This window comes from Coenobita brevimanus, chromosome 64 (assembly GCF_032717465.1).
Source record: "Coenobita brevimanus isolate Jiangsu-jjx chromosome 64, ASM3271746v2, whole genome shotgun sequence".
NCBI lineage: Eukaryota > Metazoa > Arthropoda > Malacostraca > Decapoda > Coenobitidae > Coenobita > Coenobita brevimanus.
In genome coordinates this window covers 24,913,067-24,937,330 of record NC_137017.1, presented here as the reverse complement: position 1 = coordinate 24,937,330, position 24,264 = coordinate 24,913,067, and the positions used below count along the sequence as shown (strand labels likewise).

Genomic DNA, 24,264 nt, shown 5'->3' with positions numbered 1-24,264 from the left:
CTTTTCACCGACGTTGCTTATAACTCACCGATGCGTCAAAAACATCCCCGCTAGTATCCCCTGTCCTCAGTGAGACAGACACACAATTATTCAGTACAGGAGCTACGTATTAATGTCAAAGTGGTGGCATGTGATCGTGTGTAGCACGTAGGAGGACAGCTAGGGTTCATGGAACTGATCATCAGATTTTTCCTGGAGTCACAGGCACAAACAACAAAATTATTTCCTCTCTTGACCATTCTCTCTCTCTCTCTCTCTCTCTCTCTCTCTCTCTCTCTCTCTCTCTCTCCCTATCGCCACGTCAGATCAATAAATGGAGAAGCCTAGCAAGTTTAGCTCGTGTGTTGTTGTCGAGTTGTGTTGTCTCGGAAGTAGACCCTGTAGCCTTGAGAGAGAGAGAGAGAGAGAGAGAGAGAGAGAGAGAGAGAGAGAGAGAGAGAGAGAGAGAGAGAGAGAGAGAGAGAGAGAGAGAGGTAAGGTTAGGTTACTCGAAGATTGAGGGAGGCTTTCTATGGTCCTCATTAGTCCTTTCAGTATCAAAGCATTTTTATTTACTGTATTCTTGTTATTATGAAACGGCTTTGCCCGATCTAAGTGACTGGCTTTTTCTCTTCTTATGCTTGGGATTGACAGGTTTCCTCTTCTTCATCATCATCATCATCATCATCTTCTTCTTCTTCTTCTTCTTCTTCTTCTCGGGGTATACTCGTAGACTTGATGTCCCATTCCCTGATTTTCTGCAGCCCTCATGCGAGCCACAAATCTTCACATATCACGTACTTCGGCTCTAATATCCACCATCCACATTGACTACATGATAAGATTTGTCTCTCTGGGGACTGCTGTGATGATATTAACTTTATTTATTCATTTATTTTTTTGACGACAAGGAAGTTTAGTATCGTGTGTTTTAAAGAAGTGTTCCCTACCCCAGCCTGGCATAACATTGTGAAATATCCTTATTGGGCAAGAATACGAGCAATAGTTTGATGGAGGAGGAGGAAGAAGAGAAGGAGGAGGAGGAGGGGGACAAGGTGGAAGAAGAAAAAAGAAGGAGAGGAGGAGGAGGTGGAGGAGGAGAAGGAGGAGGAGAAGGAGAAGGAGGAGGAGGAGGAGGAAAAAGAAGAAGAAGAGGAGGAGTAGGAGGAGGAAGTTGGTTGGAAGAAGGCTTGAGTTTTATGCCTTTCAGCTACACGAGGGTCATCAAGGCAGACAACTCATTTCTGCTGAGTTTCAATCTTCCCTTTGAACACGACCGCCAGCAGCAGATGTTACTTCCACTTCCCGTGATACGGCTGGGTGAAGAAGAGAGACAAGATGGAAACAGACTATGCCAACCAGTCTCATCGGCGCGATAATCGAACTACGGTGTTTCTGGTTGGGAGATGAGTGTCCAAACCAGTGCACAGTTGGATAATGAAGACTGTGATATGGAAAGTATTCTATAATTGACTTGCCTTCATCTGAGGGAACTGGATCACTCTCATAACTTGAATACTCGGTCGTGATTGCATATAATTCGATGACTCTTAGGCCCTCATTCTCCCCGGGTTATGAAGCTACCAAATATTTCTTACTTAGCGATTCATTTTTCCATGTGGCTGGCTCATATCCTTTTTAATGTTATTTATGCAGAGTATGGCCATATTGAAAGGGTTTATATAACACAGACTAGGACAGCATGGTGTAATATGCAAAATAAATCGCTTAGGAAAAGGTGCTATGGAGATTCTTTAACCGACGAGAATACAAGTCTTAGTTATGAGGTAGAGATGAACTTCCTTGGTTAAAAGTCAAGTCAGCCCTCCAATATGACTACACCTGACAATCAACTGAAGAAAAAAAAAAAAGGGGTACGTATCTTTTCCAAGTGTAAACAAACTGACCATAGTATACATGTAGGAGTGTAAATTGCCTGTCTAGGTGAAATTCATGCCCTTTATCTATCGATTCGGTTCCCTGAGAAGTGATTGGAGATTTGTTATGCTTTTTTCTTTAACTTGGCCCAGATGTTGGTCCTGTTGAAGCTCATTTCACACAGCTCAGTATCAGAAAAATGCAATTCTACGCCTCTACATGCATTCCATAGCACTTCATCGTGATTAGCACCATAGTCTAGAGTTAATCTATTGTTACAGTTCAGCATTCAAGATGGAGAGATGGCAACTTTAGGCCAAGTTAGAATGAAACGAGCATAATCACTTCAATTCTTCTTACTGAAAAAAATGGATGTCAATAGGCAGCTTTATATTGCTGATGTAGGACTTTCTTTTTTTTTCTTTTTTTTTTAGTTCAGCCTATATGTGTGTGTGTGTGTGTGTGTGTGTGTGTGTGTGTGTGTGTGTGTGTTTTAATCAGGCTACCATCAGATTTGTTTTTGCACTTCAGTATCTAGTAGTTAGGGGGTTAAGTACATCTGACTTCCTCCGTACGTAATATTTCTCCCCTCCTGAATGAAATCGTCGCGAGATTGCATAAATATAATGTAAAATACTCCAACAGATTGAAACTAATTGTAGTAAAGAGATTACTGAAGGCTGCTTATAAGTCAAGGGGTAAAAGTCTAACCATGGCTGAATAAAGTCTTTTCGGGTGTCAACCATAGACTTTAATAGACGATACTTTATTGGAAAGAATGAATGGGTGGCATTACGTTGGTCACAAGATGGGGATGAATAAAAATATGTTGGAAGAAGCAAAAAAAAAAGGTCAAATGTCATGCTGAACCAGGAAAAGGATGTTAGAATGTCAGGTCACTAGGTCAGGATGTCAAAGCGATCGAGGTCAGTGAAGGGAAGGAAGAAGCCTATGTCAAGCTGAACCGGGAAAAGGTTGTTAGAAGGTCAGGTCACGAGGTCAGATGGTCAGATTGAGATAGGCCAAACGAGGAGAAGCAGTTTTTGTGGAGTGTCAAGAATGGGTCAGGGTTAGTGTCAGTCTAAGGCCATGAATTCAGTGACGTAATTTCCATTTTATCATTGCTGCTTTCAGACTTCTTTTTTTTCATTATTATTATTTTTATTACAGACTCCTCAGGCTGATGAAGTTATTTACGGCCTTCATTAACCTTCTCAGTGCTGGAGGTCTTTCTTGAAATAAGTAAAAAATCCTATGACGGCAGCAAGAATAAACAAATATATTAAAAAAAAAAAAGTCACGTGCTTCAACTGCTCGTATTCTCGTCGGTTGAAGAATCTCCCTAACACATTCTCCTAAGCGAATTATTTTGCTTATTACGCCTTCCTGTTCTCTTCTGTGTTGCATAAACTCTTCCAATATCGCCATACTATGCACAAATAATAAACAGAAGGATATTAACCAGCCATATCCAAAGATGAACCGCTGAGGAAGAGGTGGTAGTGCTCTTCCTTAACCGACGAGAATACAAGGCAAGGTGTTAACTCGTATTTAAAACTAGTAAATTAACAAAAACTCTGATATTAACTGCTGTGGAGACTTGTTTTTAGTTAAATTGGCAAGGCTTTTTTACAAACAACATTCGGCCTGTATCTAACCACCCATGTCAAGTCTACTACGACTAGACTTCGGAGGGAGAGTGATGGCCAGAGTTAACCCTTCCCCATGCTGGTGAAGAGTGAAGTATTAAAGTTTAGGTCAGAATACGAAAAAACTATAAAATCTTAAAGGCCGGCTGTTATTATAATGATGTCATATAATAGTGTTTCTTATCCATTTATGTGTACTCTGCATCTATCTATCTATCCATCCATCTATCTATCTATCAATCTATCTATCTATTATCTATCTGCATCAACCTATCAGTCTATCATTTTATCCCTTTATATACCTATGTGTCTATCCATCTGTCTGAATATTCTAGAGATTTCCATCTGAATATGTCTCTCAAGCTGCCTCTTATTACATATATCTTGCAATCTATCCATTTTATATATTTCCCTTTGCCTTCCTATATTATCAAATTTTCTATCTCTCCACCTTTATCTTTCTACATATCTGTATTTATCACTGTGGTTATCAAGCTGTTTCTTATTCAGTTTGTTTTCTTTCAAGGGATTTATCGATATAATATTGCTAGATAAATTAGAAAGGTGTTCGCAGTAATTTCCGAACCCTGTAAAAAGGCGCGACTGAGATACATAGACATTTTTCATTCTTATAGTTGTGCTATAAAATAGGTGAGACTAGGGGGAAAGGGAGGGCTAGGAGCACTTAATGTTTCCTCACTCACTTCTAAAACCACACACACACACACACACACACACACACACACACACACACACACACACACACACACACACACACACACACACACACACACACACACACACACACACACACACACACACACACACACACACACACACACACACACACACACACAGCACCTTTCTCTTCACCTTCCTTCAATACTCATGTCATGTCCTTTGCTTTACTGTCCTTCGTCCCTTTGCTCCTACCCCTATCTTTCCCCACGTCTTTCTTTTCTCTCCTTCACTCACATTCTCCCTTCCCTTCCCTTCCCTCTACCTTATCTCTACCCCTACGGCCTATCTCTCTTCTACCTTCTCCACACAAATAATATCAATCAAATAAATTCTTTCCCTTTCTTTCCCCTTACTCTTTATTTCTCTTCGTTCCTCGTCCCCTCTCTCTTATCTCCCTGTTGCCCATTCTCCATCTTATCTCCTTCTCTCGTTTCCTCCAAAGGCTATTTACGATTCTTCCCCTTACTTTCCTCCCCTTCCTTCTCCTACCATCGTTTCCCCTCGTATTCACTGCTCTCTTCTTCTCTTCCTTTCAGTTCCCTGCTTTTTCCTTTCCCTACCTTCCCTTCCCCTCCCTTTACCCACCAGCATTCTCTCATTTCACTGTTTCATTCGCTTCCCATCCTTCCTTTTCCCTCTTCTATCTCCTTGCTTCCTCTCTCCCTCCCAACATTTATTTCTTCCCCTTTCTCCATTTCTTCCTTTCCCCCACTCTCCTCTCAATACTTCTTTCTATTCGTTTCCTTCCATATTTTTCCTCTTCTTACTCCTCAATACTTCTTTCTATTCGTTTCCTTCCATATTTTTCCTCTTCTTACTCCTCCATTCCTTCCTATTCCCTTCTCATATTTATTCCCTACCCTTTCTCCCTTTCCTCCCCCTCTTCCTCTAATCCCCTCCTTTTCCCTCTCTTCTCATCTCTTTCTCTCTCTTCCCTTTCTCTCATTCTCGCAACATCACTCGATCATTTTTTCTGTGGCCACACACATTTTCCAGCCTCTGACGAACGTATCATTCCACTCCTACCCTGCGTTCTCAAAACCCCTGTATTTTGCGTGTGGGGTGTATGAGCCATGTGTGTGTGTGTGTGTGTGTGTGTGTGTGTGTGTGTGTGTGTGTGTGTGTGCGTGTGTGTGTGTGTGATTACTGACTGCTGCTCTATGGTGAATGCGTCTTGGTTAATGAGAGAGAGAGAGAGAGAGAGAGAGAGAGAGAGAGTTGGAAAACCCTGATGGTTGGGAAATATCTAAAAATGCGAAAGGCTTGTGTGTGTAGAAATCTATGTGAAAAGAGAGATAGAGATTGGTTGGCATATATATATATATATATATATATATATATATATATATATATATATATATATATATATATATATATATATATACACAGTATGAACTGTATGTATTTATTTATTTCTTGCCAGGATGTCAAGGACCTGTGTCACATCCAAATGAATGTGTGGCTTAATCCACTGAATTCTGAGTCCTACCTCACTCCAGTGTGTGTAAGGATTGGAATTAGGATGAAGATGATGATGATTGCGATAAGAGTGATGATGATCATCATGATCGTCATGATTGTTAACCAGATCTTGAACTTTTTAGCCTTTTGTTTCTGGATCCTTCCTCACCTCATCTTTAGGTGGATATATGGGGATAGGTGCTGCTGCTGGTGCAGCTGCTGCTGCCGCCGCCGCCATCGCCGCCGACGCGCGCGTTTGTGTGTGTGTGTGTGTGTGTGTGTGTGTGTGTGTGTGTGTGTGTGTGTGTGTGTGTGTGTGTGTGTGTGTGTCCCTTCGGCTGCAGTGTGCTTAAATTATGAAAACTGATGCTTGTACTGAATCATGTCGCAGACATTATTTCGGACAGGATACCTTTATAGAAATATTTAAAAGATAGATACCATAATAGCCCTTGTTTATGCCAAGTATATAGCCAAGCGTATCATCATCATCATCACCATCACCATGGTTTTGAACCTCTTTCCAGTATCTGACTAATGTAATTAGGAACCAGGAATAGCAGCATAATGATCAAATAGAATCCAGAGGAGCTGTCATTCGAGTACCCAGTGACATGAACTATATGGTCACAAGCATAACATCTTAAGTTTCACAAAGCTTGTATTTATTATATTTTTGAAATGTTAACTACAGCCACTTTACTCACCCCAGCAGAGAATTTTTACACTGGAGGACTTAGATACCTTTTCCATTAACCCCTTCGTTACTGAAAACCTTTAGCAACTGAATCAAATCCCTTTTATATTGACAGGAGAAAACTTCTGAAAATATGCCATCGTGCTGAAAGTTTTACCCCGAAGAAAACGAGCAGCAAGATAATGGTAAGTTGGGCCGGGATACACAAAGGCACTTAAGATCAGTTCCCTGTCTGATGCTGCGTTTTGATATGCAGGGGCAGACGACGAGGCTGGGTAATCTCCCACTTCGTTCTGTTCTAACTTCATGAATAAATTTTAAGTTACGACACGAAAATTACAACAGGATGTAACTTTCTCTCGCAGGAAGATCGAGGAAAGGGGCACAAAAATCTTCCCTCATCTAGTTCATCCTGTAAAATTATATCGATTGTAAATTTGTCTGGAGAGAAGTGAAAAGAGTAAGACAGGGTGGAAGTGAAGTTAGCAGGGGAGTGACAGATAAAAATGGTAGATTACTAGTGGAGAAGGGAGAAAAAGTGAACAGATGGAGAGAACACTTTAAGGAATTGTTGAACGTAGAGGATGGAAGTAATGCGAGTATAAGTGGCTGGGGAATGGCTGGGAGAAGGAGGGAGGTGAGAAGACAAGAAGAAATCAGTAGGATAGAAGTTGTGGAAGCAATGAATAAAGTTAAATCGGGGAAAGCCCCAGGAATTGATGGAGTGTGTGGTGAAATGCTGAAGCATGGGGGAGAGATAGTAGTAGAATGGATGTGGAAGATGTGCAGATTGGCCTGGGAGGAAGGTAGAGTCCCGGAGGATTGGAAGTCAGGTATAATTATTCCCTTGTACAAAGGAAAAGGGGAAAAAGAAGTGTGTGGTAATCATAGGGGCATTTGTCTTCTTAGTATAATAGGAAAAGTGTATGGTAGGATACTTATAGACAGAGTTAGAGAAAGAACAGAGAAATTAGTTGGAGAAGAACAGGGAGGCTTTAGGAATGGAAGAGGTTGTGTAGATCAGATATTCATTCTTAGATCTTTAGTGGAAAAGTTTCTAGAGAAGGGAAAGAAGTTGTATGCGGCTTTCATGGATTTGGAGAATGCATATGACAGGGTGGATAGACAAGGATTGTGGAAAGTGTTAAGAATATATGGAGCAGATGGGAAGTTGTTGAATGCTGTGAAGAGTACGTACGATGGTGCGAAGGCTGCAGTGCGTGTGGATGGTGAACTAAGTGAATTTTACTCTTTGAAAGTTGGTTTGAAACAGGGATGTGTCATGTCTCCATGGTTGTTCAATCTGTACATGGATGGGGTAATAAAAGAAGTACAAGGTAGGGTAGTGGATGTTGGAGTGGCCCTGGTGAGAGAGGATAGTGTTTGGAAACTCCCTGTACTGTTGTTTGCAGATGATACTGTGTTGTTGAGTGAAGACGAAGGGGAGCTGCAAGGCTTGGTGGATGAGTTTGAGAGAGTGTGTAAGAAACGGAATCTAAAAGTGAATGTATGGAAGAGTAAAGTGATGGTCTTTGAGAGAGGTGAAGTTAGTGAATGTACAGCGAGGTTGGGTGGCGAGAAATTGGAAAATGTGAGTACGTTTAAGTACTTGGGTAGTGTGATGAGTAAGGATGGAGGTTTGGAGGGTGAAGTGCTTGAAAGGGTACAGCAGGGAAGAAAGGTTGCTGGTTCCTTGAAAGCAGTGATAAGAAACAGGGCAGTGAGCATGGAAGTGAAAAAGTTACTACATGACAGTATTGTGATACCAACTCTAACGTACGGAAGTGAAGCTTGGACATTGTTGGAAGGACACAAGTCAAGAGTGAGAGCAATGGAAATGAGTTATTTAAGAGGAGCCTGTGGAGTCACGTGGAGAGACAGGCTGACGAATGAGGATATAAAGGAGCGTTGTGGTGTGGATGTGGATGTGATAGGAAGCGTTATGAGGAACACACTGAGGTGGTTTGGCCATGTGGAGAGGATGGAGGGTGAAAGACTGACGAAGAGAGTGTATGTGAGTGAGGTGGAGGGGGGAAGAGGGAGGGGAAGGACGAGGATGAGATGGAGGGATGGGGTGGAGAGGTATATGAAAGAGGGGGGTGTGAGTTGGGAGCAGGGCAGTGAAATGGCGGGAGACAGGGCGACTTGGAGGCGATTTGTTTGTGGCCACCCCAAACGGGATTGAGGCGTCTGGCAATAGATAGATAGATAGAAATTTGTCTGAGAATCCCACTCCTAAGTTGATGCCGTCCATGAGAAAGAAGTCCATCGTGTACTGGTTAGCACGTCCACCTCGCAGCTAGAGGAACGCGAAGTCGAGTCTCAAGCCGGTCAGACCCTAGAGCAAAGTTTGTTGTCTGTTTGTCCCAGTTCACCCAGTAGTACGATTGGGGACCTCAGAATAATGTTATCTATTGCTGTAATATTCAAAGGTAAGATTCGGACTTAGCACACACACACACACACACACACACACACACACACACACACACACACACACACACACACACACACACACACACACACACACACACACACACACACACACACACACACACACACACACACAAAAGGAGGAATGTTTTAACTGACTCCGTTCAATCAATAAGCATTTTCTTCTCATTGTCTAAAAGGGATAATGATGATGGTGATGATGATGATGATGTGAAGGAGGTCGAGGAGGAGAAGGAGAATAATGATGATGATGATGATAGTGGTGGTGGTGGTGGTGGTGGTACCTGAAGACGACGAGCCAGGAGGTACAGAGTTCAGCATTCTGGCAAGTGAAAGGTCAAGCTGCAATAGTTTGAGTTCCATCCCTGTGGGGAAGAGACTGAAATTATTAATTCCCCTAACCTTTGATTGCGAGGGTTTCTTTGAGATGGAACAGTGGCGTGTGAGGTTACATGGAAAGGAAATAAGTAGAAAAATAGCATATGAGGAAACTTCAGGATATCTAAGAATAAACAATGATTTTCGTCTTTTTAAGTGGGAGGGGGGGGGTCACATGAGACTTGGTATGTGTTATCCGTAGTTTTTCTGTCATCCCTCCCCCCCAAAAAAAAAAAAAAAAATAGTCAGAAAATGTCTGATAAACAGTCTGGTTCCTAATGTAGAAATGCTCCAGCAGCTAAAAATTACTGTATGTTAAATTATTTCCGTCAATAATATTAGCATTCTCATGCCCGTACCCGTAACAACTCTACGAGTAGTTTTCTGATCCAACTAACGACATATGACTTGGTTAGCGGAATGTGAGTTACAGGAGGCTGATGTTATTCTTGTCGTCATTAAACCTCTCATGGATAGAACAATCTCTCTCTCTCTCTCTCTCTCTCTCTCTCTCTCTCTCTCTCTCTCTCTCTCTCTCTCTCGCAGCCAACACCAGATGATGTTATTCGCTGAGAATGATCAGGGAACCTGAGGATGTTAAACCTTTGACTTTCTTGTTTCTCTGTGGTTGAACAAAAGTGTTTGGTATTGCCTGGAATGTAAAATGAAGTTCTTAATTCTCTGCCATCATGTCAACATTCTCAGGTTCCTGTAAATATTATCAGATTAATGATAATACCTGGCGTAAACTAAAACAGAACACTGTTATGGTCTTGCCTATTTAATGAAAAGAGTAACGGGGCAGTAGCAACACTGCAGCTGGATATAATCATCTAACGGTAGCTGGAGCAGAATACCACGGCTCTCCAAGACGCTGACAGAGAGCCTGCATGTTGTGGCGCTGTGCACCCTGGGTGAACCAGCTGTGAGCGTCCACCTGGAAACCAAACCTCCCCATATTTCCTGCACATCGCCATGGGAAGGACCTCAGTCCCACCCTGGTGAGGCGCTGCCTACTACAAGGGGTCGTCGGGTCCCTACACAATGTATGTACTGCACTGCACTTGTTGGACGGCCCTACAGAAGCAGTTACTCACTTGTGGTTAAGCAGCAGCAACGACAACTACTACGACGACAATGATGACTTCTCAGATGTCATGGTAGTAATGTGGTTATGAGAAGCTTTTATCTGTGCAGTGACATTCTTAACTTTTGCTACTTCCATTAACGTCTCCCCCTCCCCCCGCCTCTCTCTCTCTCTCTCTCTCTCTCTCTCTCTCTCTCTCTCAGTGTCGCTCTTCTGTCACGTGCCACTTATCTTTCCTTCTCTTCTCTGCTCTCGCTTCATCTCCCTTCCTCTCCCCTCTTCCTCTCTCATCTCCTCCACTCTTATCTCCTCTTCCCTCTTCCCTTCTATCCTCTCATATTCTCTTTACGTGTCTCATCTCTGCACGTCTTATAGTGTTTCTTTTCATCTCGTTGCTTCCCCGTTCCTTTCATCTACAATCACAGTATTTTCTTCGTTCAGTCTCACATTCTTACAATTGCCAGCAAGATATGATAACCAAATCTAACTCTTCCCAACCCAACCTAACCTAACCTAATTTAACCTATCCTAATCCACACCAATTTAACCTAACTTAACCTATCGTAAGCCAGCCTAATTTAACCTATGCTAAACCATCCTAACTTAAACTATCCTAAACCATCTTAACCTAGCCCAATCCAAACTATCCCACCTAAACAAACCTACACTAACCTAACACAACCCTATCTAATCTAATCAGACCCATACCAACTTCATTCCGTCTATTCCCGATCTAACCTAACCTAACCAATCGTCATCCAGTGTTGCCCAACCTAACGTAAACTCCGATGCAGACTGATTGTGCTGGCCTAACCCCAAAGCCTATCGCAGCTTAATCTAACTTGATCTATTCCAGTCCAACTTAATCAATGTTCTTGTGACTTTCTTTGGTTGTCTTTTTTTTTTCTCTCTCTCTGTCTATTGACCACAAGCGTGGAACCTTTTTTTTTTCTTTAATGTTTAACGGGGTGCTTGTTCATAATTAACAAGCAAAGCAAACTAACCTATACTCTGTCATCCAGAAACCAAAATAGCAAATAGGTATCCAAGACTAAAGCTGAAACAAGCTGAAAACTAATCGTAATTAGAAACTCGACTAACTGATCATCATCGATGACCAATGTGTGATAGGTTTCTACAACATACCTTTGCGCTCACCTGTCAGACAAGGCACGTGGATTAATATAAGGGTCATTATTATAGTAAAAAGAACCTCAGGACACAGGAACCTTCATGTACGTCAACTGCCGACCCCAGTTAAGAAAACTTATATAAATGGAGGTAAAGTCAACATATGTGCAAAAAATTAATGTACATCAACGAAGAGAAGACTTCGACTGGAATTGGCCAATATCTCTCAATGTTGCACACCTGCACTCTGCAAGTGCTATCAGGCGGTATATGAAAAAGGAGTCTGCTTTAACGAACAGTTCCATTTACGTCATCAGTCTACTCTACTTATATAATGGAAAAAATAAATACTTATAAGAAATTTAAAAAAATCACTGGACACTAAAATAAAAAAAAAAAAACGAGTTATAACACCCTGATAAGTCCAGTCTCCCTCAAGAAAACTCGGTTGTCATAGTAACGCTTGTAAATATACAAAAACATCACTGAACACCTCGGGATTTACTGTTTTTTCATCGTTAATACCTGCATCTGAATGAAAAATGGACTGATTATTCCTGAAGCTTATGTGTGGATGTATAAAGTGTATCATCGCTGTATAAACTGTGTTGTGGCGCATAAATACACCGCCTCTTGTGTAAAAAGTTTACATTATTTTCTCATTAAATAATCATTAACATTAATCCCTTCAGTACGAGGACGAGCTTTTTGGATTTCAATAATGTTCTCTCCAGGCGATATAATTCGTCTTGGGATAACCTTTGAACTGTTTGAGTTGTATATCCATCATTATCTCTAACACTGTGATGTGGCTTTCAGGAGGAATATGCAATCATCCTGTGCTATATTAGTCTTACGTTAAAATGACCCAGATGTTTGTCCTTTTCAGCTTATTTCACGTAGATCAGTGGCAGAATAAAACGATACTTTGGCTCTACATCCTTTTTCTTAGCACCTTTTCGTGACTCCAGTAGCACAATATACTAGTGGTAATCTCTTGGTGCAACTCAGCTTTCAAGATGGGGAGAGAGCAATTTTAGGCGACGTTAGGGTGAAGAGGATGTAGTAAGTGAAGTAAATATAAGAAAGGAACATCATAAAGTGCAACACCCGCGCCCTACCGTTAGTCAAAGGTCCGAAGTTTTGACCCTGTCCTGTGTCCTTCACCATTAACTGATTATTCTCAAACTCAAAGCACTTCATCCTTGCCTGATCCACAACTAGTCACCCGAGTTTGGCTTAAAATAGATACATGAATGGATGAATAAATAAATAAACAAACAAATAAATAAATAGATAAATAATAAATAAAGCTGCACGAGTTGACCATCCTCACCAACTTTCCCCTTGACCCATTTTTTTTCAGCCTCGAACTAATTTATTCTTTCCTGACCCTCAGCATTTCCATCGAGTTTGGTCCGTATCGAATAAAAATTTTTGGAGTTAAACTGTTCACACACACACACACACACACACACACACACACACACACACACACACACACACACACACACACACACACACACACACACACACACACACACACACACACCAAGGTCAAACAGAATAAGGACAGCACAAAATAGAAAAAGGGCAAATCGGTAACCCGTCACCACCGCCACCAGCACCACCACCACCACCACCATCATCATCATCATCATCATCATCATCATCATCATCATCATCATCCCAGTCCTAATTCCCACTTTAAATATAGGATTAGGTTGCATCAAGAAACAAAGAAAAAGGAGGCATTAAGTGGGAGAACTATCATTATCATCATCATCATCATCATCATTATCATTTTCTCAAGTTTAATACCGACCAGAATGAAGGGGGTGAGGTAAGATCCAGACACAGTGAATGACAAAACACAAAAACAAAAAGGGTTACTTCATCATCATCATCATCATCAACATCATCAACATCATCCCAAAACTATTTCCTACCAAAAGATCGGATGAGATTATTGTTGTCGCTCTATCCCGGTCTGTCTTGCCGAGTAGACTCACTGACCATAAGCAAAGCAGACACCTTTCTGTGGCAGACAACGCCTCGTCAGGGTTGGATTAAGGTCCTTCCACATGGCAAGGCGCAGGGAAAATGGAGGAGGCATAGCCCTCAAGAGGATGAGCTGTGTATAAGAGATATGTATGAGCTATAGTCTCAGCTCGGACTTTGGCTATTTGATAAACGTGGTTGAGTTCCCTGCCTGGGAGTGTTGTGCAAGACCAGCTACCGAGCCTTGACCCATCATTCCCATGGCAATACCTCCAGAGACGATGGTAAGCACCAGATATCCACAAACAAAAGAGAAGTACTGTTCTGAAAAAAAGTAACAGAATTATAATTTGCCAAGTAAAATGAACCAACCATGAACAAGGAACTCAAGCCTGCGACATCCTGGCCCGACCTCAGAAGCAAATCCATGTGCAGATCTTTTCATTAATATTTCTCTTTGGATAGAAAAACGAATTAATTTCCTTTACGTGTCTTTAAGTGTCACAGATAGTTCATGTTTTATTACTCGGTGTGTTTCAGCTCATGAACATTGATGATTTGTTCATCTTGTGCGAATTAGGGAAATGAGAGAGAGAGAGAGAGAGAGACGGGGGGGGGGGCGATAATGGGTGAAAACTCACAGGAATCAGACAGTTTCACATTTTCCTTCATCGCCCTCTGTATCTGTCCCTGTTTCTGTTCCTCCCATCCCCCACCTCTCTCTCTCTCTCTCTCTCTCTCTCTCTCTCTCTCTCTCTCCACTGTTTCAATAATACGTCAGTCCTCTTTCCTCTCAGTACTTTCCCCTTCTCTTATTCCCCTACTCTCGTTTCCTTCTCCCCTCTCCCTTTCAACTCCCTCCCCTCATTCCCCCTTTCTCCCTTTTTCCTCCCTCCTTACCCTATTTCCTCCCTACATCTTCCTGTCTCCCTCTTCCTTTCACTTCACCCTCCCCTCTATCTCCTCACTTTCCCTCTCTGAGTCTCTCTTTTTTCTTTACTCTTTCTCTTCTCCCCTCTCTCTCAGTTAATTTTTCCTTCTCCCTATGTCTGTCTTCTCTCTCTCTCTCTCTCTCTCTCTCTCTCTCTCTCTCTCTCTCTTTATCTATCTATCTATCTCTTTCTCTCTCTCTCTCTCTCTCTCTCTCTCTCTCTCTCTCTCTCTCTCTCTCTCTCTCTTCTTTCCTTGTCCCGCCTCTTTCCTGTTCCCTTCGCAGTCTCTCCGCTTCTTCATACTCTTCCTCTCATTACCCTCGCCTTCTCCCATCCCCTTCCCCTCCCTGTTTTCCCTCTCCCCTCCCTCTCCCTGCTCCATTCCCTTCTCCCCTCCCTCCCTCTCTCCCTCCCTTCCTTTGTGCATGGGGTTAGGGATGGGTAAAGAACACAATAAATATACAACAGTGCAGGGAGAATGTTTGACTAAAAGCGTTTGCATTGCTGGCGGCTTGAAATCAGATTACTGGCTATTCCACTCGCAGGATGTAGCCAGAGAGAGAGAGAGAGAGAGAGAGAGAGAGAGAGAGAGAGAGAGACAGACAGACAGACAGACAGACAGACAGAGACAGAGGGAGAGAGACAGAGAGAGAGAAGGCGTGTTACAAGTTCTTAGGCCATTCAGTATCTAGTCCATGTTTATTGCCGCTTTTGTAGCCAACACGTAAGCTACTCAATCATTGTTTTGCTGTATTTCCTCACCAGGCATCATCAAATGACCATGTAAGCCTGTCCAGCAGTAAACGTGTAGGTAGAAGAATGCATGTTTTAGATTACTGTATTTTTGTGAACTACCAATAATTTTTTTCGTCATTTTTATCTTCAGGTACTGTCCTAGTGTTTAGTCGATTTGGCCCGCTTATGTGGAACTCGTTTTCTGGGTTCATATTAAAGTCGCTTTTCACATCTTCTTTCAGAATTTAACTTACATTTTGGGGAGACTTCTTCTTCACGTGTCAACTAAGTACTTTTAGTACTTAGTTGACCTACCCAGGATTTAAGTAGAATAATAACAGAAAAAATCGGAGTTTAACATCTGTACGATACATGCCTTCCTTTAAACTATTCAGTGGTACTTACGAACATTTTATGCTTCTTAAATCATGTTATGATAATTTTGTATCCTCAGGCGCCATCAGAGTGTACCGTATAGTGAACCATGCCAGTACTTAGAGAGATAACAGAGGAGTACAGTTTTTTTTAAACTGTCCCTGTTTTTTCCATTGATTGCAGTTTTAAAATGTAATAAAATTTTTATCATTTTACTTAAATACGTTTTTATTCACACATTTAGTACCATTTTTATCACTTTTATTCATAAATACTAGTTTTATTAAAGGATTTAATATCATTTTTGTCATTTTAATATAAGCATACCATTTTTATCAATTTAAACGTACAATTTATAATTAAACTCTGAATACCATTTTTATTCCAGGCGCCATCGGAGTACTTAGTGGATCTTGCCAGCAGTCGGAGCGAGAACGGTGACATCCAAACCCGGCGTGGTCTGCAGTTCACTGTGGGTCAGGAACACTTCCGCCAGGGCCAGATGAACCTGCGCTGCTCTGCTCGCATCTCCAGCATGTACCACAAGACCATGCAGCACAGCATTGACGGACACCCATCCTACACAGCACCAGTCATGGAGTCCAGGGATTACTCAGCAAGGGCAGGTTAGCAAGAACAAACACAGCACCAGTCATGGAGTCCAGGGATTACTCAGCAAGGGCAGGTTAGCAAGGACATACACAACACCAGTCATGGAGTCCAGGGATTACTCAGCAAGGGCAGGTTAGCAAGGACATACACAGCACCAGTCATGGAGTCCAGGATTACTCAGCAAGGGCAGGTTAGCAAGGACATACACAGCACCAGTCATGGAGTCCAGGGATTACCCAGCAGGGACAAGACCTTTCTTTACCAAATTTGCCCTAGCTTGGTTACGAATAATACCAGATGGCAATCCTACCGACGGTCCACTGACACGTACGAAACTCAGACTTGTCCAGTTCGTATCTAACGAGAGCACAACTAAGAGTAGCGAGTAGTGAGTACCATTTGTAATACATCAGAAATACTCCTCGTAAGAAATACTGTAGTGCACTGCAGCTACTCACCACTACTTAATAAAAAATACATCTCTACTACCAACACTGAATGTCAAGTAAGCTAAGTTTAGGTGGGTTATGTAAATTACGTTTGGTGAGGATAAGTTAGGTAAAGTTAGGTATAGTTACTTTCTGGCAGGTTCCCGGGAAGTTAAGTTAGATTAGGTTAGGATGAATTAGTTTAGATTAAATCTGGTTAGGTAGGACAAGTCAAGGTACGTACATTAGGTTAGACGAGGTGCTTCGGTTGGCTAGCTAAAGCTTTGAATGAGGCAGCCCTAACATTAACTTAATATAGATGGTGGGTACTAGTGCACAGGTGTTGATATGTGAAGGTGCGACACACCATTCTTAGGAATTCACACTGTCTCCATTCTGTCCTATTTCCAGGCTGTAACAGCACCATCAGACACCACACTGGCTGGCTAAGGGAGGTGACTTCAGTGTTGCTTCTGGTCACCTTCAGAATGTTGACTTCGTTCCTTCTCACCCACACGAGAAGACTTCATCCTCACGCAGACTCCAGCGATGTTTGACCTAACCTTCTCACTCTTTCTTGAGGCATAGATGGAATTAGATATAATTAGTGCTTTTGAGAGAAAACGACACGCTCAAAATGCAAAGAACAATAAGTTTGTGATCGTTGTTGTTATTCTTGCTGATTCTTAACTTTGCAGAGGAAAATGTATTAAAAAGAAAAAAAAATGGAGATCCTCCCCCCCAGAAAAAAAGTAAAGTAACTTGAACTATGTCTGAAGATTATTGAAAGAAAGAAATTGAAATAATACATAGACGTCTAGTGGTATATCTGCATCGATAGGGAGAAGCCGATATAATGTTTGGATGCTTTAAAAACATTCTTGAATGGCAAAAACAGCGAATGAGATATTTTGACACTTTTCAATGATTCTCTTATACGAATAAAATAATGCTTTGAGTGTTTTTGAGGGTTACTTGGTTAATGAAAAGAAAGACTAGAAAAAAGTTTAGTTTCTCGAGTTGCTAATAAGGAAATAACATCGCAAAGAAATACAATTTAGATAGTTTCTCTTGATTCTTGGATTTGAAGAAAAATAGAACAGAATTTGTAACTTTTATTGTTTGCAGAGGTGATCGACTTTAGGTGTGATAAATACCATGGAAATAATGACCTGGATTGTTTCTAGATATGCTGAGGGGATACTGAATTAATAAGATTAAGAGGTGAAACCAGCACCACAGACAAAAAGGAAGATTTCAGTGGGAAGTCACAGAAACTTTAAAGATAGCTGAAAAGACTGCAAACAACTCAGTTCCATTGAATGTTGCCAATTTTGTGTTTTTCCCTCTAGATCTAGAGGTACGTATCTCCATCTAGAGGCAATTTTTAAGCATCTAACGACTAGAAATCTAGCTATATTCTAGAGATTTTTACAGAGTTTTAGCAACATTCTGGCTATTATAGATCATTTTTGTAACGATTTCCTGGAGATTTTTGTATTTAGCAGCACTCCAGTGGTTTCTGAGAGCAATTTTAGCAGCATCAGTCGCTTCTGATTTGGCAGCCTTTGTTGTGGTTGACTATAGTAGCATCAGCAACAGGTCCTCCCCAGCCTCCCATTCCCACAGTGATGCCCAGATGTCCTCAAGACCCCCCACAACCCTTTTCCCCTCCCACCACCATTTCAGGGAAGGTTATGGCTTCATCATGAGGGTGGACAAGAAACATGACATTTTCGTCTTTCATTCTACCATCAAGAAACCAAAACCGACCAAGCAGATTTTCGTTCCCTGTACCATTTCAGCACTTTTCTTATCCAGGAAAGTCTAGATTAGGTTGGGTTTGTTTTCTTAATATCAGGTTAGGTTAGTATGGTAGTCAGTTAGGTTGTTAGGTTAGGTTAATATAGGTTAAAGTACCAAGATACTGTAAGAAAAACATGGAGGAGTGATCATCCTGGGAAAATCAGACTTAATACCTTGAACAAAAATGCTACAGTGAAAGGAAAATTTGCACCCCAGAAGGTTGGGAAGTCTCTGGCAGTCGGGAGAGGGTAGTGTTCACCGTCAAGACGGGAAGGAAGAGACCATACACCGCCTCAGTCACCGGCCCTTCTGGTGGCCAAGTAGAGGGAGCCAGCCATGACCCAGCTCGACTACAATATTCGCTTATTCTCTCAGTTTAGCAGGCTCCCTATGCACCTCTTCCTTAGCAGTTAATTTTGGATATGACTAGTTAATATGATATTGTACGTTATTTATGTAGAGTATGGAGATATTAGAAGAACTTGAATTGCACAGATGAGGAAAGTAAGGTGTAATAAGCAAAATAAAACGCTTAAGACGAGGTGTTAGGGAGCTCCTTCACAAACGAGAATACGGGCCCAACATTACCATCGACGTCCTACTGATAAGCGCACCTTTGTTTTTTGTTGTGGAATATTCTCCCCACAGCATGGTTGGGAACGGGCAAACATGAGAGCCCGTCAGGGAAAAATGCGAAAAAACGGCTCCAATGAAGGAGCAAAGCACGGACAGCAGACTGGCAGACAGGGCAAGGGCGGCAGAGGAAGGGAACGAGGCGATGGTGGAGACAACAGCCCGATGATCGACGAGGCAAGGGGGAGAGAGCGGTAGACTGCACGGCGCCAGATAAGAGGGGCGCCGGCAAGCTCAGGTGGATCCCCAAACGACTCGATGGTGGTTGGCGGCCGGCTGCACAGATGTTCGTAGAGGGCAGAGAGGGACGAGAGCTTGGTGAACGAAACGGCGCCGATGTTAAGGGCGCCGAAGCTCAGGATCAAAGCGTCCCGACTCCGCCCTCAACCCCCATTCACTCGCTCCAGCTCTCCACAGCAGCAGGTGGATGCACAAAGGTCAGGCCCGGTCCAGGTGATCACGAGGGCACAATCCCGGTCAAGGTATTGGCGGAGGGAGGGTGGTCGGCCAGGTATAAGGGGCGGACGAGCCTCAACCTCCTGGTGGGCTGACCAGGGCACTCCCTTAGATGGAGGACAGGCCCGTCCCTCGGCTGAAACGACTGCAGTGGAGAGCTGGTCCCGCCGGGAACAGCGGTGGAGGTGTTGCCTCGGCGAGAGGTGGGCTGCGAGTTAAGCGCACTATCATTCAAGTCCGGATCCATGCCTGCGTTCAAGCTTCAGTCGCCATTGCAAAGGAAGACTGAGCAGCCCGCGTCAAGCTGATCCCTCTATTCCTCTACAGCTCCACCACAACAAACTGCCTTTCATCTTTATCGCTGAGGAGGCAATCGCTGTCGTCAACCCTTCTCCCCCGCCCTCATCCTCTTCACATCTGCTGCAGGACGTCCAGCCTCCTTACACTCCAACGCTGCAGGTGACATCGAAATGGAGGAGCGTCCTGCCTCCCCACCAGCTTCACTGCCACCTGCTGCACTACCAACGCAAAAAGAAGAGGAAGAAAAAGCCACTCAAGCCATCACCTGGACCAAAAAAAGGTAGAGAAGCCACCCGACCTACCACCTGGACCAAACGAGGAAGAAAAGGACACCTAAGACATTCCCTGGACCAGAGGAAGAAAAAGCCACCAAAGCCACCCCCTGGATCAAGAAAGGAAGCCACCCAAACCGCCGCTTGAGCCAAAAGAGGAAGAGAAATCCACCCAAGACACCCCCTAGACCACCGGACACCAACTCTTCACCAAGTACACCAGAGCAACAACCTACAACCCACACCTGCCAGCAATGATGTGATGAGAGAGAGAGAGAGAGAGAGAGAGAGAGAGAGAGAGAGAGAGAATCGAAGAAACTAAACTCACATACTGAGGCTGTGTTTCTTGTCAAATTGCAACAGCCTGGGCCAGACATGGACAGTCTTTAGGAAAACGAGTCCTATAGAGGCACGTTTTGGCGAGAGAAAGTTTAATCCCTGATCAATCCCAGATCGAGATAGGAGACGATCCCGACAGCTGATCCTGTTTTGGCGAGTCCCAGTTCTGGTCCTGGACTGGAGTGAAAGATAATCCCGGACCGATCTGAGGCAGTCCATCTCCCTAGGGTGGACCCAGCTGGGCGATACTGGATTGTAACGTCACACCAAAACAAATGTAGTGTCAGCTCCTACGTTGTAAGTGCCGTATATCCTTGTTTTTTTAATAATATACTGATAAAATGCTACCGCCAGGTACGAAGGTGGGTGTGAGGGGCTCAGCTGTGTCTGGTTTCATCAGTAATCGGACCGCATTGCTGAAAAGGAAAGCAGAATTACTGCTGCCCAGATGACACGTCTGAACTTTCAGCCACCATCTTTTTGTTCAAAATCAGGTGGGGCACGGGTATCGCCATGGCAACAGGACAAGTCGATCCGAAACTGCTGGTCTGTTTTGGTGTAGCTCTTCTGGATCAGTAATTAGCCTTGATCCTATTCCGATCCCATCTGACCCCGCCAAAATAGGCCTTGGTATACTGAGCTTTAAAAGAAAAAAAAAATCCATTGATTATAAAGGAATGAGGAAGAAAAGTGATAGATGAAAATGCAAAATATTAAAAAATGGTTAAATTTCACAGAGAATACTGGCGTCCGAACATTGGATGTGGAAGAAAATGAGTGAATATGAACGATATAATGAGAGAAAGAAAGAATGAAAGAAATAGAGAAAGCAGCAAAATTACAAAACATGAAAAAAGATTGGCTAAAAAAAAAAAAAAATCAGTCCAACGAAAAAGTAGTAAATCTGAACATGCAAAAAGAAATATAGAAAAGTTTCAGAATATAATTTGACCTAATAATTTATTATGATGATTTATATCCTTGTGTAAATTACTAGACAATAACGTACCTACGGAATATGTATAGAGATTTCATGAGTTAATATGTATATATGCATTGTTCTCGTTTAAAATATTCTTGTGTATATGTGCAGGAGTGGATGCTGTGAGATGTATTCAGGTTGGTATAGGGGATCTGGTAGCACATTTAGGCTCATAAGCGGTATAAGAGGGTTCCTAACACCTCTTCTGTAGCGCCTTATTCTGCAGATTACACCTTAATATCCTCTTGTGTGTCACGGGTGCAAACTGTGTCGATACTAAAATGAAATACACACAAGAGGATACGAAAGTGTAATACGCAAAATAAGTCCCTGAGAAAGAGAAGCAACGAAGGCCACTATGTCACTTTCCAATGCCATGTTTGGTGGTTGCAAATCAAGAAAATGTAACGGATATATTTGCACTGAAGGAATTAAAATACAGGATAATATGACAGTGTAGTATGAAAATAAACCACTTAGGATGGCGTGCAACGAAATCTCCTGTGCCAACAAGAGTACAGCGTTAAGACATTTCATTTATACACATACGAGCTTTAAGAAAGAACGTTTAAGTCTTAGTCTTAATAAGGGAAATATGGACACACCTGAATCCTGTTAACTTCATTCTTTCACTTCCAGGACGTACCGTATTATTAGCTTTATTCTTATCACCAGCAGCTTAATTCAGTTTTATAATTAGAGGAGTTAGATATAGCCTTCATTAACTCCGTAGCGAGTACATGTCTGGTGGTGATGATAATAATAATAATAATAATAATAATAATAATAATAATAATAATAATAAAAGTACGAGATCGGATTTAAAGGGTTAATGGCTGAATGTTTAATCTTTTCAGCCCGAGAATGTTATTTTTTTCTTGCTGTCTCCACCTGCTTTACTCAGCTGGAAGGATATCTCTTGTTGTCAGTGTTAATAAAATTTGTCTCTAACCCGTCTAGTTCTGATCATCCCTCTTGTATTGGCAATAAGTGTGTGATGTTACCAGGAACTGGGTTAAGTTACGGCTTGGTGTATGTTACGAGCCATATGGGAACCCCGGTGGTGAGCTGGGTTAGGTTAGGGTCAGTGTAGGCCTTCAGTGATGACGTGACTGATCCCAAGGCGTGTACAGTGACCCGAGTGACGAAGTGAGTTATGCTAAGGCGTGTACAGTGACCCGAGTGACGAAGTGAGTTATGCTAAGGCGTGTACAGTGACACCAGTGATGAGATGAGTTATGCTAAGGCGTGTACAGGGACCCTAGTGATGAGGGGAGTTATGCTTAGGCATTATGCACTGAGCTGTCCTCAATGGTCTGGCACTGAATGAGGCAGCAAAGGTATTTAAGGTTTCAGGAATATATTAACCAGAAGATTAAAACATGTAGGTGAAGATCCATTTCAGCAGAAGAGAAAATCATGGGTATCAGAGGAGGATGAAAAGGCGTATGAAATGGTGCCTCGGAATAACTACGACTGATTCTCCCTTATGAAGCAGCTTGACACACTAGACAACCAGGCGTCCGTATAATATACTTCACCTTAATATTCGAGGGTAATAAAAGAGGGCAGAACCAATTCCGAAATATGACTTTAATGAAGAGAGGTACAAAGACACAGAGAATGGCAAGTACAGTACAATACCAACACGCACGGTTATGCAAAGATGGCTTGGGTGACACAGCGATCCGTTTAACCCAACAATCAGCTGACGTTTTACGGCGGATTATGCTTGCTGCCTCCAGACGATTTTATTCAGATTAAGAGACGCCTTTCAGTAGTTTGAGAAAGTTAGAGGGTTATGCGTAGCTTTCCAAGTTCGAAGAGTCCCTCCCAAGCTGACTAAAATCGTCTGGAGGTAGTGGGACTTAAAAAAACAAATGTCATTGGAATCATGTGGGTAATCCCTTGAATATAGTGAAGTATTTTTTGGCTATTTTTTGGCTATTTTCAGACAGTTTTATTCAGCTAATGCAGACATTCCAAGCAAATGGAAACTGATATAGGCTTTATAAACCCTTTCACTGGTACAGATTTCTTTCCCAAGTGAAATATAACAGTTTGGAGACGACAATAATGAAATGGGATGGTACAGGCAAAGTGCAATTCTCCAAAAGTTAGTGTTCAAGCAGTTATCAGCAACATCATCACCTTCATTATCATCATCAGTGTGTGTGTGTGTGTGTGTGTGTGTGTGTGTGTGTGTGTGTGTGTGTGTGTGTGTGTGTGTGTGTGTGTGTGTGTGTGTGTGTGTGTGAATGCACAGTATAGCTCAGTAGGGGTGGGATGTTACCTGGTATTATCAGATTTGCCTATGCTGTCCTCCCCAAATAATCTAACATTATGTTAGTAAGCATAAATAACAATACCGACTGGAAAATATCTCAAGCATGCGATGTATACCATTCTATGATATGCCTATGCGTATGTGTATATGTGTAATTTGTATGTGTGTATACCTGTGAAGAGGGGAGGGGAGGGGAGGGTAGAATATTAGACTGATTTATCCAATCATATCCACCTGTTCATCGCTCCATTACCTGAGGAACGACATCATTACGACTCATACGTAACTCTGAGAGGCAAGTGCCCTCATTAAACAAAGTAGTGGGCGATGACACTTTTAGCTAATGATGTGATGCTAAATTTAGTTCGTCTGTGCTAAATATGCCATAAATTATAACCTAAGTGGCAATTCGTGACAGCCAAGCACTAGAGTGACGGTAAAAACATTTCCTATCAGTTCAATCTCTATTTCTTTTATGTATGTGTGTATGTGATAATTAAGACATGTATCTATCGTAAAGAAAGAGAAACCACGAATGTTGGAGAACTTCATCACCAGCATTGTCATTATCACCATCATCCTCATCACCATTATTACTATCACCATCATCATCACTACAAACATAATTACTAGAAAAATATGAGACGAGGA

General features: G+C 42.2%; 1 protein-coding gene across 1 annotated transcript in view; it reads left to right on the top strand.

Annotated features, from left to right (window-relative positions):
• Positions 1-17,126, top strand: part of LOC145404673 (uncharacterized) — a 117,923-nt gene extending 100,797 nt beyond the window's left edge. Inside the window, exons 5-6 of the mRNA XM_080276215.1 lie at positions 15,887-16,124; positions 16,950-17,126. Coding sequence (XP_080132341.1) covers positions 15,887-16,124; positions 16,950-17,095 — 384 coding nt within the window. The 3' untranslated portion in view covers positions 17,096-17,126. The remainder of the gene's footprint in view (positions 1-15,886; positions 16,125-16,949) is intronic.
• Positions 17,127-24,264: the final 7,138 nt, after the last annotated feature.